The 19,097-nt window shown below is 34.8% G+C and overlaps 1 protein-coding gene across 1 annotated transcript in view; it reads left to right on the top strand.

The window, feature by feature from the left end:
* Positions 1–19,097, top strand: part of JMJD1C (jumonji domain containing 1C) — a 247,937-nt gene that overhangs the window by 186,367 nt on the left and 42,473 nt on the right. The window contains exons 4-5 of the mRNA XM_060126359.1: positions 15,628–15,733; positions 18,050–18,174. Of these exons, the coding sequence (XP_059982342.1) occupies positions 15,628–15,733; positions 18,050–18,174 (231 nt within the window). The remainder of the gene's footprint in view (positions 1–15,627; positions 15,734–18,049; positions 18,175–19,097) is intronic.

The raw sequence follows: 19,097 nt of genomic DNA, 5'->3' as shown, positions 1-19,097 counted from the left end.
CATTAAACAATAACTCCCCATTTCCCAGTACCCTATTCTTCCCAGCCCCTGGTAACTTCTCTGTTCTTGGTCTATACTTTGTTTGCCTATTCTAAATACCTAATATAAATGGTATCCTACAATATTTGTCCTTTTTGTGACTGACTTATTTCACTTAATAGTATGTCTTTAAGATTCACCTGTGTAGCATGTGTCAGCAGTTCATTCCTTTTTATGGCTGAATAATATTCCATTGTATGTATTTGTCGCATTTTGTTTATCCATTCATATGTTGATGGACATTTGGGTTGTTTCCACCTCTTAACTGTTGTGAATAATGCTGTTGTGAATAATGGTGTACAAATATTTGAGTCGTACCTTTCACTTCTTACGGGAGTATACCTAAGAATGGGATTGCTAGAGCATATGGAAATTTATGTTTTACTTTTTAAGGAACAGCCAGTTTTCCACAGGCTCTGCACCATTTTACATTCCCACCAACAGGGTTCCAGTTTCTCTATATCTGTGAGCACACTTGTTATTTTTCATTTCCTTAATAGTAGCTATTCATTGCCTATGCTCTTAGTATCATATCTGAGAAATTATTACCAACTCCAACATCATGAAAAATGTCCCGAGAGTTTTGTAGTTTTAGTTCTTACGTTTAAGTCATTGACCCGTTTTAAATTAATGTTTTAGATAGTATAAGGTAAAAATCCAATTTAATTCTTCTGTTTGTGGATATCCAAGTTTCCAAGCCCCATTTGTCCTTTCCGCATTGAATAGTCTTGTCACCCTTGTTGGAAATCAGTTGACCATTTACTCTAAAATTTATTTCTGGGCTGTATTTTATTCCTTTATTGTATATGTCTATTTTGATTACTTGAGGTATCTGTCTTTTCCACTTTTCTACAACTGCATAATTTGTCCAAATGATGGTTAACCCTAAAGATAAATACTTTAAAATATACTGTTCTGCTTAACTGTTGACATTTTCTGAAGCACTTGTCAGTGTTTGGAGTATAATTCCTGTCATTAAATTATTAGGCGTAGACCTGCCTTTTAGAGAAGCTATGTTTTTAAGATGCAAGGGAAAAAGTTCAGTGATTGTTGAAATGTAACATACAGTCATTCATTTACTGATTTGTGCCAGTTACTTTGCTAGCTACTGGGAATTTAAAGACAGATAAAATACTTGGTTCTCTTTCATGCCAGGGGGAGAGATTTAAATATAATTATGGCAATGTGCTAAAAGTTCTAAAGTAGAGGTATGTTTATAGTGTTCTGTACTGTGGAATCAACTGATGTAGTAATACCAGCGATTTGCCTGTTTCTCTTTTTTTGGTTTTACTTTTTCTTAGAAGGCAAGGGTTTAGAAGATGGGAAAGAGATAAGGAAAGCTAATAATGTTTCACAATAGGGTACCGTGTTAGGATTCTCCAGGGAAACAAAACCATAGGGTATGTGTGTGTATACAAGTATGTGTGTAGAGAGAAAGGGGATGGGGGAGGAGTTTTAAGGAATTGACTCATGCACTTGTGGGGGCTAGGGATTCTGAAATACACAGGTCACACCCACAGTGGAAATTCTGGCAGGAGTTGATGTTGACTCTGAAGGCAAAATGCTTTCCTCTTTGGAGGACCTCATTCTTTTTTCTTAAGGCCTTCACCTGATAGAATGAAGCCCATGCACACTGTAGAGGGTAATCTCCTTTACTCATAGTCTTCTTCTGATTGAAAAACACCTTCACAGCAACATCTAGACTGACGTTTGACCAAACAACTGGGTACCATAGTCTACCCAAATTGATAAGTAAAATTAACGGTCACAGGTACTGTTTGGTTCTTTGTTTTATAGTGAATTGTAGGATGGTGGGCATTCCAGGCTTTCCAACAGTTAAATGCCTTTAGCACCGCTTCCTAGTTATTATGTTAATGGGAAAAAACATCTCCACACAGTTCCAGTGCCCTCCGCCACTTTATTTAGAGCTATTGGAATATAAATTAAGACACCTAGAAAAGTGGAAGCCTTCAAAGCAGTCTTGTCAAGTCAACTTAGAAGTGGTCAGCAAGCAGTGGCCTGCCAGATTCTCTGAGCACCCTAAAGGTGAAGAGGCATCATTCCTTTCTCAGTGTTACAAAGCTCTGCCTCCTCTTGAGTCTTGATACTGTGAGGTTTTTGTCCTGGCTAATCATAATCCTCTACCAGTTCAGTCTCATTCCAGACCAAATTCTTATATCACTCACATTCTTGGAGATCTTTAGACCTAGTTATTTGATAAAGGTTATTAATTTTAAATGGTTAATATCTTTCCATCGTATTTGTATTTATATAGGGATACCTATATATTGCAAATCTATAAGTATGTAAAATAATAAGGCATTTAAAAATTATATTTATTCAGTGCTTCTCTAGATGTTCTTTGCCTGGAAGTCAGGTACTCTACATAGAAATGACATGTTATTGTTTCCCGTTAATAACCCTTCTCCCCTCTGCCATTTATAGAGTAGCCATTTGGGGAAATAGAAAATTCTGTATAACGTGAATGAGTAAGGCCTGGATATATAAGGCCTCCTCATGTAGAGTCTTCAAGCTTAAAGGCCTTTAAGACATTATACAGTCTTACAAAAATGCAGTATCTGAAGGACCTCAGAGGGATGAGGTTTTATGTTGTTTCTCCCACATTCACTCCTATTTTCAAGGAATTAAGTTCCATCATATATTAACAATTCATTCCAATGCTTAACAAAGCCCATTGTTGAGAAATTTTCTTAAAATTTATTGCATTTATGTTATATCAGTTAGGCACACTTGTATCAGTTGGAAGAGTCTAACTGGCATGTTGTTAATGTTGCAAAAGATTGTGATGCCCTATTCTGGCCAAGGGTGTGTAGTTAATTAATGATGTTCCCTACCAGCACTGTAAAGGAGCAGGCTGAACTACTAATTAGTTTTTATTGATCTTGATCACTACAAGGTATCTCTTTCCCATTCTGTCTTGTTCCACATTATAGGTATAAGTACAGCTTTGTACTTAAATTTTTTATGAGTTCAGTTTGAATGATGGCACAGCTTCGTAGCTCTGCCTTTGGCCCCAAACTCCAAGGACTTAACAGTGTCTGATTAGTGCAAATATTATTAAAATCAAAAATAGTTTACAAATTAATCAAATGAAAAAATATAGAGAGAAGAATGAAAATCAGCACACAACAGTTTAAAGAATAAGTTGCCAAATTTACTGAGATTCTGTTTTAAGATATCTAGTCATATACGTAAGTACACATATATAAAATTTATATTCTTAGGGAATTTTGGCTCTTTGAAGGGAGGCAAAAGTTTACATCTATTAAAATATCAGAATTTGGTAGTAGAATAGGCCAACTTGGACTCAGATCCCAACTCTGCTGCTTACTGTCTGAAATATTAAGCAAGACGTATAAGCACTTAACAATTTTTTATTTTTTTATCTTTAAAGTTAGCTATGTGATGCCTGTTTCATGATAGTGTTGCCATTGTCTATGAGATAATGTGTAGGAAAAAACTTTGTACCCTATAAAATTTTTGTGATAAATAGAATAAATATGATAGGAGTTCAGAAAATAAATAGGTCTGGTTGGGTAAATCTCAGTTCATGATACGTGTAGCTTCATGAAGCCTATTCAAAGTGATTGTTTTTTAAACCTTCAGCACAAAATAGATGTCATTCACAGACCTTACCACCTCACCAGTGGTCACATAATTGGCAGTGGTCACATAATTGGTGAATTTCCTACATTCTGCTACTTTTCTCTTCATTTTATTTCCAGCCAAGATATCTCTCCTGTGACACATTATTTCAGTCATTCTTAACCACCACCTTAACTCTCTTATGATTTTGTCTTACTGTCACATCTACCTTTTAATTTCTTATCTTGGAATAGTCCTATTTATTTTCTCCACTTTTACCCCATGAAAATGTGCTGCCCATTATTGGTGGCCACTAGTCATATGTGGCTATTTAAATTTAAATTAAGCAAAAGTAAATTAATTAATTAATTCATTTATTTATTCCTCCCCCTCTCCCCCCTCCCCCTCTCTCCCCCTCCCCCTCTCTCCCCCTCCCCTCCCCCTCCTCCCCAACACCCCCCCCCCCCCGCCCCAGTAGTCCCTGCATTGGGAGCGTGGGGTCTTCGCCATTAGACTGGCAGGGTAGTCCCAAGCAAAAGTAAATTTAAAAATTCAGTTCCACTCCCACAAAACTAATGTTAGTGTTGTTAAGATCACTAATAATCTCTTAAATATCAAACATATTATTCCAGTCCCCATTCCTATCCTACTGGGCCGTTGCATTTAACACTGAGGACCACTGTCTTGGATATTCTTTTATTCTTAACTGCTTCTGTGACATCTCTTTTCAGGTTTCCCTGAAAAGGTTTCTGCAGATTTAATGGTGGGTGGTTTTCCACAGTCTTCCTTTTTGATGTCTTCTCTTTTCACTACTCATCCTAAGCAGTGTCATATTTCCAGTTGCTTTCACTATCATTTAAAAACCCTGTCTTCTGAATCTAACTCTAGTCCAGACTTCCTTGCTACACTGTCATTCATTTAACATCTTTATTTAGCATCTTCTATATGCCTGGCATTGTTTAGACAAAAATTCGTGTCCCCTTGGAGCTTAAATTCTAGAAGAGGCACAGTAGATAATAAATATAGTAATAATTAAGTGGTACAATATGATAGGTGGTTTAATTACTGCTAGGCCAAAAAGAAAAGTAAAGCAGAGTAAGAGCAATTAGGCATGGAGAAGGGAGAGGCAGGCTAGAGTATTGTGGTCCCTGTGGATGTCATTGAGAAGGTGAAACCCATATTTTCTACTGCCGACTGTGTTAAGTCAAACCTTGTCTTTCTTCCTAATCATTCTGTATCCTGGCTAATGGTGTAACTGTATCTACCCCGTTTTGTTACTCAGATCAACAGCCGGGAGTGTTTTAGGTTCCTCTCTTGCCCTTGTTGACCTCCAAAAATAGCTTAACATTGCATATGTCCGTCCCCTCCTCCTCATCTCTGTTGTAAGGCTTCCATCCTCGTTTGGCTAGACTATTAGAGAGCTCTCCAAGTAGGGTCTCTCTGCTCACCCAGTCCCTTGTCCTCATTCAATCTATGTCATTGTACTTAGAGTTCTCCACACAGGCCATACTGTTTCATATATCTACGTCTATGTATGTCTGCACATGTATTTCACCCTGTCTTAAAAGCCCTTCTTTTCTGCTCTACCATAGCCTGGTAGGTGCCCTTGCATTTTTGAAGTTTCAACTCAAGAATCTAGGTACCCATCCATGCTTTCCTCAAGTCCCAACTCAGATATCCTTTTCTGTGATCCTTTCCTGATATACCTAACTAGATTATCTTTCCCCACCTTCTTTTTCTCACCACTGTATTATATGTAAAACTCTGTATAATCTGTATTGCAGTGATTTGTGTATTAGTCCCCGTTCCTACAGGCTACAAGATCCTCAAGGGCAGAAACTCTTATATGTATTTCCAGTCTCCTAGCATAGTAATTTTATACTTGGTATTCAAAAATCTTGTTGAATGAAATATATTTCTAATATGTTTAACTCAAAGGAGGAGCTCTTAGCCCCACTCTTAGAGACTGTTTCAAACATAATTCCAACAAATTATCTAATCTGGTTTCCTCTACCATAGCAAATGAAAGGTCAAAATCAGAATTTTAAAAAGTATGATGATGGTAGATTGGGAGCTTGATAGCACAAGAGGTTACAAAAGAAACTAAAACGTAGTTACAACTCAAATTTTGTCTTTCTGGGACAGTTTGGTGTAGAGGCAATAATCCTTTATATCAATCGATAATTATGACTATATCATAACATAGTAATCAATAATGATATCTGTGAGTATTGACAAAAAGCTACAATTGTGTTTAATATGTTATTTAATGAAAGAACTCTAGAAATATTTTCAGAATTAGTAGGATTTTGATAAATTTTCTTATTTCTGTAAGTTATTTTAAAAACTTGCTCTCTTTTGGATATAAACTGTAATAAGCATTTGGCATGTCTCAGTATATGTTCTCTTTTTTCTAATTAGATTTTCTAAGTAAGTTAAACTTACCCTTTTAGGAATAGCAAAGCAGTGATTGGAAATCTTGGTAAAGTACATTATGCATACTATCTTCCTTAACAGCCCTAGGTAATTAAGATGTTCTTGTATTTTGATACTTTTGAGTTGTAGTTTTAACTCCCTCCTTTTCTCTGAATAACTTAACACATTTGTCATGTATTTGCATTTGCTCTAGACTCAATGAGAGGAACAGATACTTTACTTGGGGTCATATGATAAAAGACTAAGTCACTTGGAAGATCCAAGTCTGTCAAGTTACAGGATTTGTTGATTATTTCAACTTGGACTAGATTGTATTCATTCTTTCTGAGAAAAGAGAAGTATGGTATAATAGTTCTCAAGTTTATAGGTGTATCATTTCCATAGCAGTATATTGGAAATAGTGAAAATCAGCCCCAGAACGTGTATGGCATGGTATTAATTTTGAAATTATATCCCTTGCATTTTATATTTTAAAAATAAATGTTCACTCTATGATCAGAATAGTCGTTGACTAGGGATTACTTTTAGTAGATTACTTTCCAAAAAATATTATGCAAGCATATAATTTTATTTCCTTCTTAGGTTGAGCTCCTTCTCTCCCTCTTCACAAGGTAGGGTGAGACTGCCATAGGTGGAGGGCTCATCAAGAGCAAGGAAGTTGCTTTTTTGTTGTTTTATTTTCTTAAACTTCGGCTGTTCTGAAAGAATATTTTCAGTTGCTCCTTTGGAAAACATTAACAGATCCCAGGCCTTCCTGAGTTTGTTCAGTTTGTAAGTTTGAGGAAACTGCAGTTAGTAAATTGTGGTTGGCAGATGCTGTAAGCAGGTGACTCAATAGGTTGAACTCATGATGACTCAACTGTGTAAAAAACATGCTTTTAAATAGCTTGAAAGAAAAATTGCCTTCCAGACTTTTGAACTGCCATGAAAAGTTCAAAACTATTATTAAAGATACCACGAAGAATATTAACATGTGGCTTTAGAAGGAAACACATTTCCCTTCAAGTGGTTTTAAAAGTTTTACTTAATTGTTGTTCTGATTTTTGCTCTGTGGTAATTCTGACAGGCAAGGACACTTAGCGAGTTGTAGTTTAAAATGCAGAAATATTACAAGTCTGCATAAAGTGTATTCAGGAGAATATTTTTAAAAGGTCAATTTCATTCAGTTGGGAGATTAGCAGAGAAACCCAAATGGTTGTTGTTTTTAATTAATATAGTAAAAGTAATCTAGTTAGCTTTTTCTTTAACCTTGGTATAACTGAACAAATAAAAACAATGCAACATAAGTAGTCGCTTTCTTATGAATTGATGTAATAGGATGTTTATATTAATATAGTATATCCCATTCCAAAATCCCATCTGAGATCTGATAAGTTACTTATATCTGATAAATTATAGAGTTTTTGTTGTTTATGATATCCTTTCCAAATTTTGGAATACTATATTCCTGTGAACTGACTTTATCTTGGCAAACATCATTTTCCATATTTAACAATAAAATAATTTGGTTAATTGGGTTTCCTTTCACTTTCTGTGGTCATGTCACTAATATCATAAGTAAAATATTGAAAACCCAGTAGAGAGTATTCAGATTTTTAATTCTGCCAGTGCATGGGTTGGAAAAAGGTTTTGTGGGAAGGGCTTTGACATTATGCAGACACTTGCTAATTACCTTCCAGCCATGTGATTTGGGGTCAAATTACTTAATCTTTGAATGTTTCTTCATCTATAATATGGAGAGAATAATATCAGACTAGCAAAGGGTTTGTTAGGATTAGATGAGGTTAACGTTTGTGAAGTGTTAACCTCTTCTGTCAATTAAAGTTTAAGTTTTTTTATTGTTTACACTGTCAAGTAAATATGCTTATTAAATGGATACTTTTTAAAGGCTGAAAATAGATTCGTTTCATTAATCATATGCAGTCAATTTAGGATATATTTAAGCTGTGTTGAAACGGGAGGATACCACTCATCTGAATTAACCAAAATCAACCAGGAATTATGAAATTATATATACGCAGGACTTACTTATCTATTGCTTTTAATTATGTACAAAATTGTAATATGTTTGTCTTTAAAAATTACATATGTGGAGAAGTTTTAAAATTAATCTTTTTTGTTTCTATGTCATTAGCTTCTTTCTGTGTCACTAAGTTTGTGCTTACATAATCATTTTACTGACTGTTGTAGTCTATTGTGTGAGTATATGATCAACTAAAAAACTTTTCTATTTTAAAACAGAGACCTTTCTTGTATATGCATTAATTTGTTTTGTTATTCATTTATTTGTTTAGATTAGTCAAAAGTTTAGTGTTGGGTAGAAGAGTATGTATTTTAAGATACTAAAACTATGAAAAACCTAATGTACAATGAAAAAGATTTTGAGAAAAATAGCTTTGGAGTAGATTGTTCAAAGCTTATGCAAAATTTTAATGAGAGTACTACCACAAACAGTAATAATCCTATAAAAATAGTAGACTTTAAAAAGACATTTCTAATAAAGTTAGGCAAATATAGAAAGGGGGAGAGAAAGGGGGACATTTGCTTGATATTAAGAATATGTAAGGAAGGATTGAGATTGCTGGATTATGGAGTTAAAAGCAAAATAAAAGAAAATTGGGGCAGTCTAATCAATATGAACTTCTAAGTCAGCATGCAGTTACATTAAACAAAGAATTAAGTGGAATGGATGGCTATCATGTCTAGTGCTTTGTTCAGCTTTATTTATTTATCTAATTTATTTTTTTGCGGTACGCGGGCCTCTCACTGTTGTGGCCTCTCCCGTTGCGGAGCACAGGCTCGGGATGTGCAGGCTCAGCCGCCATGGCTCACGGGCCCAGCCGCTCCGCGGCATGTGGGATCTTCCCGGACCGGGGCACGAACCCGTGTCCTCTGCATCAGCAGGTGGACTCTCAACCACTGCGCCACCAGGGAAGCCCTCAGCTTTATTTTTATACTTAGTATTCAGCTGCTCATACTAGGTAGTGCAAAAATAAATAAATAAATGGTATATGAACCAACAGTACTACTGTGTTACACTGATATCATTCACCTATTTTCTACAAGTTCTTGTGAGCTAAAATGAGTTGCAGAAACATTCATTGTTTAAAAGAATAGGATGTATAGTCAAACTGACTTTCAGAAAAGGTTTTTTCCTCTCCCATGAATGATGTCATAAATTTTTTAACTTTTCCAATCTGATTAACAGAAAAACTGGAATACATTTAAATTTGGTGGTTCTTGAAGAACGGTGAGACAGAGCTTTTTTTTTCCTCCAGAGTTTTAGTTTAGTGTGGATAAGTATAAAAGTGTCCAGTACTCTTGACTCTAAAATATTGATGTTTGGTTTATATACAGGGAATCAGATCCTAAATAAATTATAATAATTTAAAATTCTATCTAAAACTTAAAATTTTAGCAATAATGAGAAATCTGGAAATTTTTAGGTTTTATCATATAATGTGTTGTGAAGAATCAAGTCACCAAAATTGACAGTACAAGTTTAGAATTATGTTAGGAACATTTAGAGACAACATAGCATTAATCTTATGTAATAGAGAATATCAGGTAAAATATTTGAAATATATTGATCATTTTTCCCAGTAATATTTGGAGACAATTTTGTGGCAGGATGTGGTTGTGCGTTTTCTTCCTCTTCAACCCTAATTGGTTTCTTTTTCAGAGTGTCACAAGGTCAGCCCTTGGAGGAAGTAGAGAAGCAAAGAAATTACTCTGTATTTGTCTCCCTGTTTCGATCCTCCCCTCCCCCCGGTTTTTGTTTGTTTGTTTTGTTTGTTTGCTTTTTAAATGAATATCTGTTTTCCTTAGGAGATAGTATAAATGAGATTATGTTAAATTACCTTATCATGGAGAAAACACTCAGTTTTCAGTCTTAACTTCAGATATAAGAACCATAGGATTAATGTTGGAACATTGTCTTTAGAAAATTTCTTCTTTTTTAATGCATGTTCCTATTTTTACCCTCCTGTGGAGTCCAGAGAAGTGGATAGTACCAACCTCTGTATATGAGTATAATTCTCATTGACCCAAAGGAGTAAATCTTATCTTTCAAAGTGGGTAATTTTTCTACACTAAAATCAAGTCATTATTATATTTGGAGAGCTAAACATGGTACAGGAATGTATCAGGGAAACTGATGAAAAGCCTTAAAAAATGAAAGCCTGTGAAAGCCTTAAAAAGTGATTTATCTTAAAATATTTTTTCTCTAATAATGAAAAGCATTTGGTAATTGGTGTATTTTCCTATGCTTATGAATATGCAGCCATTTATGGAAATAAAGTTTGCAATTTGCCAATGAATTGCATCGCATTGATTAGAAGTTTTTGATCTTGCTTTGTAATAGTATTTTATTTGTTCTTTCAAATCATGGGTAGGCAGTGACCACAGGCCAAATCAAACCAGCCTCCCATTTTTTATAAGGCCTTTTACATTTTTAAACAGTTGAAAAAAACTCAAAAGAAGAATAATGTCATGACACCTGAACAATCTGTGAAATTCAGATTTCAGATAATGCCGATAAACAAACTTTATTGGAACACAGCCATGCCCATTCATTTATATATTTTTTTATGGTATTGTTTGGCTGCTTTTGGCAACTACAGTAGCAGAGTTCAGCTGTTGTGAGAGAGATGTTATGACCTGCAAAGCCTAATGTTTTTACTCTTCGGCCTTTTAGAGGAACAGTTTGCCAACTCTTGCTTTAAATCTTGAAAATATATGGAAACCCTCAGTGGTAGTTGCATTTAATTAAACTGCAGATGGTTTAGACAACTGTGCTTTTTGAAGACCTCTGTGGTAACTCTCAGACTTAATAAGTTTCCTATCTTAGTAAAGCCTTATTAACAAAGTGGGTTCTTTAATAAGTTATACAAGAATTGGCATAATAGCAATTGGCGTCACTCTTGACCTATATGGACCTAACATTCATGTTTTTCACTGTTGGCGAGCAACCCCAGGGATTTAAAGGACAGGCAGTCGTTTGTAGTTTTGCTGAAGCATGAATTTAAATTATGACTGTGCCAGAGTGGTGCGGCAAAGCATGTTCAGTCACCCAACCCGACATTTCAGGGTACAGATAGTTTCTTTTATGATAGCTCTTATAAAAATAAAATCAACTGTGATTTTTATAGGGGAATTTATGTAATATAATTGCATTTAAATGGTCACCACAGAGGTCAAGGGCTTTATTGCAGGAGGAAGAAAATTCTAAGACATACTTAGTATCAGTTTGAAAGCAGGCATTAGGTCATTCTCCATCAGATATTGTCCAAAGGGAGAGAAACTGCTCCGGTTTTATATTTCTTGTATCCTAAAAGTCATCAGTTAAGACTTTAGAGTAAATCCCTTAAAATTATTAAGCCAGTCAACTCAGTCATCTTGATAGAAACTAACAACTAGTATATTATTACGTATTTCATGCCTCTGCTGGCTCTTCAGTCAGTATTTAAATCCGGAGGATGTGTAACAAAGAAAATATGTGTTGAAATAGTAAGGAGCACTTGATTATGGTAAGGCAGATTGTTCTTTATTATCTTAGAAAATGTGTTACATATACTTTGAGCACTGTAATAATATTGCTATTTATTAAACCTAGTCAGGAATATCTGAATATTTTAGTACTAAGATCTTATTTTTTATGTTATTGTACTTGTTACTGTTTCCCTTTGAACTGGGATGAAGTAGAGAATTGCTTGAAAATTAGGTTAGTGGTTAGTACAGTAATCTTACTGTCACAGTACATATTCCAACCTGATTTTAACTTTTATATTGATATTTTGAGGAATGCTGCTTTTTGATTTCATCATATTCTTCTGTACATACGAGAAAAAGTCTGTATTTTGATCATCTCCGATGATCAGTTTTTAATTCAGGGTGGTGTTTAACCTAGAAACACAGCATTTGGGAATTTGTAGGTCATGACTAAGTCATGTTGCCAAAGTGATTTGTCTTCTCTTCTATGCTTTCTGATTATAAGATTGCATGAGTTTAACATCCTCTTTTCTGTTTGATGAGTCTTAGACTATTTTGATATGCGAAATTTCACATAGCCAATGTGAGGTTGTAGAACGATAACTTCCACCTAATGTTAATGTCTTTTGACCCATTCTGACTTAAGATAATGTTACCTTTTACCTCTTCCATATAACGTAAAGAAATGTGTCAAATTTTGAAAGGCAGTGACAGTAAATAGTCTATTATTTATGCCTCTTCATTGTGCTTCAAGAGAAGCAGAGAATAGATGAAAAGAGACTGAGCTTTAGAGTCGCAGAACTAGATTCAAATGCTAGGTCTCTCCATCACATCCTGACTTTAACCATGGACCTCTCTGTGTATAGCATGTAAAAGGGGTATGATAATCTGAGCTTTACAAAAATTGATAGTACAGAAAGCACCCAATGTGATATCTGTCATAGTAAACGCACAATCATGTTAGCTAGTTTTCTTTATTATTCTTTACATTCAGGTTCCACTAATGTTCAATTAAAGCTAATCTTTGTCTTTGCGAAAGGAGAAAAAGCACAGCACACAAGTGAACAATAAATATAGTCCAGAACTTCACTTAAGGCATTGTTTAGCACGTTTCCATGTTTTCTATGTTTCTCGTACAACAGATCTTGCTGAACTGATTTTTTCCCCATTAGTCATTTGCTGGAGGTTATAACTAGCCGTGTAATTAATAAATTGGATGGAGTTTATGGAGAAGAGAAAATTCACAGAGAGTGCTTATTCCTTCACTACATGGGTGATTTGGGGGGGGGTTAATGAATACATATAATTTTAATTATACAGTATGAAATTGGGGGGGATTATACTGCAGTTAATGAAAAGTACGGTGCAGGTAAATTGTTTTTAATCTCATACAAGCTCAAGGCATAGTTTGTTTGTTAGTTGCATTCTGTGAAAGATAGTAAGCATTCGTAACTAGTTTTTAATTAACAGATGCTCTTCTCTGTGAGTCTGCCTTATAGCTTTGTATCTGATTTTTTACACTATCACAACATTATTCAGGTAAATAAATAGGGGAAAAAACCTCATTTGGCTACCTGCTAACAACTGTTACAGAATTTGATCGTTTAGCCTTTTGTGAGCCTCTTTAAAATGGGAACGATGACCACAACTCAACAGAAATACCTCTAACTTACAAAGCACTATGTGTAGAGGAAGGCTTCAGCAACAATATGATTATCATAATCAGGCATTGTATTGGGGTAATTTTCATGGGTTTTAATTAATTTCGTGTAATGCATGTCATTCAGTACCATGGTTAATTTAGAATTGAATGTGTTAAGAATAGTTTCTGTAAAATTTAAAAAATCATATTATAAAAACGTACTTATTAATATGAAAAGAGATATTATTAACCCTGCTTTATAGAGAGGAAATTGATACATAGAAATTTTAACTTACGTAAGGTTATTTCAGTGAGTAGACTGATATTATCAGCTTTTAATGGTATGCTTTTTTCCCCTAGAAATGAGCGGGTCATTGGTGAGAAGATACTTGTTGTCTAATGATCTTGGAAATGTAGCTCATTATTTTAACCCGTTGAATAAATAAAATAGAAATGTTGAGCAAATTTTACATCTCAGTAGCTTTAGTTATAAAATTTCAACACAGGGAACTGGTTTTATAAATCATACCTGTACTTGTCTACAACGTATTGGCAGTGCTGCTTTTACTCCTCCCCACGCCCACCCCGAATATAAAGGCTTGGGAGCAATACACTATAGTAAATTTGATATAAGTCAGCTTGTGACACCCCTGTGATTGTAGATTGTAGTTTTCTAGACAAGTACCCATCTTCTTCGAGCCAGTTAAATGTCTAGAATAAGAGTAAGAAGAACAACTGTGAGAAAGGTGGGTGTTGAGACTAGAGAAGACTCAGGTTGTGGAAACATAAAACCAGAATTCAAATGTTTGAAGGACTGTCAGGTAAGAAAGTGATTAGGCTTCTGTTTGACTCCAAGGAGTTAAGCTTGGACCTGTGTATGGAAGTTAAAGTGAGAAAGATTTTAAAAGAACTTGGCATCTGTCAGAACTGTCTGGAAATGGTAATGGTTTTCCTTGGGAAATAGAAAGTTTCCTGTGTTTTGTCTGTCATGGACTAGACTGTCACCTGATGTGCATCAAGAGGGTTAGAGTCTGACCATATATTTTCTGTTACTCAAATAATGAGATTAAGTGTGCATTAAAGTGGAGTGGAGAAAAGGGATTGCTAGGAAGTTTCTTTACGAAAAGGAAGACAAAATGACAGATTTTAACTACTTTTAACTACTTTTTGTATAACACTTTTCCACTCTAGTATTTCCTTCTACTATAAAGCAGCATTTCTTTGTATTTTCCAAGGAGAACATAGTTGATAAGTTTAAAGGCCTTTACTTCTGTTTGTTGGTGTTCACTAAGTATAAACAAAATATCAGAGTGTTTACTGCAATATTATTCCAAGAATACAGAGTAGTTCCTTAAAGCAGTGATAAGATGAGAAGGAAAGTGCTTTACTTGGATAAACTTTAGAAAAGAATGAAGTATGACCTGCTTGGTTTAGGGATTCTTTGTACTCTTCAGCCACTTTCTGGCTTTTCTGTATTGCCAAATTATTTTTATTCACCAGATAAAATCCCCTTCATGTAGCTCCTTTCTGTTCACTGGTTTCCATGATCTGCTAGTCCACTTTTAAAAGGGCCGCCAAATTGACAGTGCTGCTTTGTTGTTCTTCCCAGCTCCACTCTAGGGCTCCTGCCGCTGATCTCAAATGCAGGAGCAGCAGAGGTGCTTTGAGAGAGAACAGAATGTCAGAGAGTCCAGCGGGGGACCAGCAGATTGTGGGAAACCATGTGACTCTGTGATTCACATCTCCAAGGAGAGAGAACCGGTTGTTTCTGTGTCTAGATCCACCCTGTTATGAGGATAATACCATCAATAATGTAATTTAAATTGCCTGGATGCTTTGACACTGGCTTGAAAAAATAAAACTTTTAGCAGTGAAGTTACTGGTCAGATGAGTTTGAGTAGAACTGAATTTGATGACATTTAAATCAAATCAATTTAAATCAAAAGACAGTGGATAATGACTTGTAGTTTAAAACTAATGTTTTAGGTATTATGGGGAGAGGGTAACTCATCTATGTATATATATATTGTCACTAAAATATTCAACTTGATTTGTTTGCTACCAACCTTAGATGACCTGAAGCTATTTGGTTTGTATATTGCTTCTAACAGTGAAACCCTTTAAAAGGTGATTTGTATAAGGCTTGCAGTTAGAAAACAAACAGTTCAAACAAAACGGTTTGAAATGAGTAAATTTCAAATTTTGTCTTAAGGCATTTTTGTCTTATCATGGATTAATTTCTTAGGCTCCGTTGTTATGTTACTGCTAATGAACTATAACTTATGAATTTGCGTTTTTGTATACATTTAGATCAAGGAATTTTCTTCAGTCCTTAGAACGTTCAGGAGGGAATGATGGTAACATTAATGTTAGGACAGTGTAACATGGACCTTTCTTTTAATCTATAATTCTAGGACGACATAGACAGCCTAAACCCAGTTCTCAGGGACAACCCGCAACTTCAGGAAGAAGTGAAAGTCTGGGTAAAGGAACAAAAGGTTCAGGAGATTTTTATGCAAGGTAACTGTTTTGAAGTTATGCATTAATATATGTATATTTTTTGGGAACTGGGCAATTTCTCATGTTTGGTTTTGGTTGTTCAGTTATATGCAATACAAATAGAAGACCCAGTCTAATATTTTGAGTTATATACAGGCCAGGGAAAATAATAGCAAAATCAGAAAAATTTCAATAGGAAATTGGTAACTTCACCAGTTATTGAGCTAATTTCACCACTAATTTGAGCTGAATGCCTGAAATGAAATTATAACCACACAGGTGTTTTGTTAATAGGAAAATTTCCATACTGCAGAATGCTTTAGGTGTGTCCTTCCTGGAGAAGGAAGCATTGTTTGCTGTGGAGGGTTGCCCAAAGCCACAGTTGATTTCCTTTGAAGAATGCTGTTGGTATCTGATAAAAGTGGCCTATTTCAGTTTGCCTTCCTCAGCAATGACCACAATACTAGTCTTAGTTTTGTTTCCTTTTTTTTTTTAGTAAATTATAGGTTTGTCTTCAAACCAGTGAGATTTTATGATTCTTAGTGATTTCTTTTCCTGTCAGTAAAATCATATATTGAAAATGTAAGCTTCTTGTGAAATTGAACTGAAACCGCAACAATATGACATGGATACATGGAGTATCGATATTTGTTTGAATGTTTCTAAAAGGAATTTTGTTGAATTCCCATGTTTATCTGAACCTCAACTTCCATGCCATTTAATTTAAGCATTAATAGAGATAATCTCAGTTGTGGCTGCCTTTCTTTGTATGGGTTTTTATAGCAGCAGATCATCTACTTATTAAATTCTTCCTAGGCTAGATATTTTTTAAACTTTTAATATGGAGAATTTGAAGCATACAGAGAAATAGTCACATGGAAGTTCACTGGAAATATTCTATCCCTGGTTCCAACAACTGTAAAATAAAACTTTGGTAGGTTCTGCCCCACCCGTACTCTCATTTATTTCTGTCAATTTTCAGACATTGCTGTGTTCTATTTTTAAGCAAAGCCACCATACCATTATTATGCTGAAAAATTAATAGTTCCTTAATACCAGATACTGAATACTCAGGTTCAAGTTTCCATTTGTCTCATAAATGTCTTCATTGATTTTTCACAGGATTGATTTTTATTTTATTTATTTATTTTTAACCTGGGATCCAAAAAAATGTCCACAGATTGATTAGTGGATATGACCCATCTATCTCTTTTTTCTTCCTTTCCTTTCAATTTATTTATTGAAGAAGCCAGGCTAATATTTTTTTAAAGTAACTTTTTTTTCCTTGTCATATTCTTAGAGGTGAAATCATTAAGGCAGTAATCCTTTCCATCCTAAGCAGAATTACGTGAGACTGACTCCAGATTCTGTGTGGTGGTAGAACAAGACAGTTAAGATGGTGTGCTGACGGGAATTGAAAATTGGTCATATTTGGAGTAATTCTATAAGCTATTTCTATATTACATTCAGAAAAAGTAATTTGGAGTCTTTTTCTTCCATAGTTAAAAATTCTAAGACTATAGTTTGTATAATAGATTACAGGTATGAATGTGTTTGATTTACAGGTAACATGGAATACTTTCTACAGATGTGTTATTTGATTTATATTTTAGACTGATATTAGCATAGATTTTTTTTTAAAACAGTCTAACATTAAATCATTGATTGATATGTTAAATGTCTTAACTGTAGAAGAAAAGGCATCAATCTAGGAATCAAAAATAAATTCAGTTCTAGCTCTTTCACTTAAAAATTTATTTAACCTATCAATCTCACTTTCTTAATTTTTATAAACAGGGAAATATCTGAGAGTTTTGAATAAGATTCAAAAAAATTGAATAAGCATCTGCAAATTGTGAAAGCATTTTGTAAATTGTTAATGTATAACACTATCATATTAATAAGGTGCACCAGAGCCCCCCCTCCACAGTTCTTATTAAACTTTCAAGTATTTGATACCATTTTAGTACCTGTGAATTGAAGAAATTTTTATCTCCATTCTCTTTTGTTTTAAGACATATTTAAATATATATAGATATATGTCTTTTATTATTTATTACCTATTTTCTGAAGGATATCTGTATACATATATAGATATCATTTAAAAAAGTTTAATCCAAAAGTACACCAATATGGCATTTTAGTATTGTATTTATAAATTCAGTTAACAGTCTCTGCATGTTTTAAGACTTTGGCAGCTTTTCCGGTCACCGGAATCAAAATTTTTAGTTGCTTATGGTAAAGTTTTGGCAACTAGAAGGTTCATACATCAAGTTCCAAATTACTTTTCCGTTTCATCCATGAACTCAATCATGTATGATGTGTGTTTTTCTTAAGGTCCTTATTCCTTGAATGGATACAGAGTGAGAGTATATAGACAAGACTCTGCCACCCAGTGGTTTACTGGCATAATTACTCATCATGATCTCTTCACTCGCACCATGATCGTTATGAATGATCAGGTAAATAGTCCAATTTTTGAAAAGAGATGGTTACAATTCACATATTCCATGCCTCTCCTCTGCCCCCGCCCCGCAATGGATCAATAGGTTGACACCAAATAATTTTCATCTCTAGGTGCAGTCATGTAATCCTAATAAGTACAAATGTGTCTGATGTTACATAGAGTTCACTTGAGGTCACAGCGAGATAGTGATGCCAAATTTATTTCAACACTGATAAAATCAGTCCCTGAAATGGAGGCATCAAACTCTTATTTGTTTAGTCTTTTTTTTTTTTTATCAGTAGGTCAGCTAAAACTTTCTTAAAGTCTCAGCTTTTCTGCCCCTCCAGTAATAAAAATATTTCCCAAATGGTTTCTTTTCACGAATGAAAACTTAAATGCACACTGAAGTTCTTTTTACATCAAATTCCAGAGTTGGGATGCTCCCTTAAGTTTTATAGCGAATATGGTGAATGTTAAGAATTTCATAGGGAGTTTGGGTTTTCTTTTGTTTTTTTTTGCGTTACGCAGGCCTCTCACTGTTGTAGCCTCTCCCGTTGCAGAGCACAGGCTCCGGACGCGCAGGCTTAGCGGCCATGGCTCACGGGCCCAGCTGCTCCGTGGCATGTGGGATCTTCCCGGACCGGGGCACGAACCCGTGTCCCCTGCATTGGCAGGCGGACTCTCAACCACTGTGCCACAAGGGAAGCCTTCATAGGGAGTTTTAAGTTAACAGTGTGAAAGTCTTAATTTTAAATCTTTTAAAGCTGTACTGTATTTACCCCCAGAAAATAGATATTTACACCTTCCTACCTGAGTGGATTGTGGAGGGTGTCTGAATAAATGAGAACCCCTTCTATAAACACTGCAGATGCTTTGGTTAAAATTCTAGTCGGAATGCTAAGTAAACTATATCATTTAATTTAATTTTTTTCCTTAAAA

This window comes from Lagenorhynchus albirostris, chromosome 16 (genome assembly GCF_949774975.1).
Source record: "Lagenorhynchus albirostris chromosome 16, mLagAlb1.1, whole genome shotgun sequence".
Classification (NCBI taxonomy): domain Eukaryota; kingdom Metazoa; phylum Chordata; class Mammalia; order Artiodactyla; family Delphinidae; genus Lagenorhynchus; species Lagenorhynchus albirostris.
This window is presented reverse-complemented; position numbering and strand designations above follow the sequence as displayed.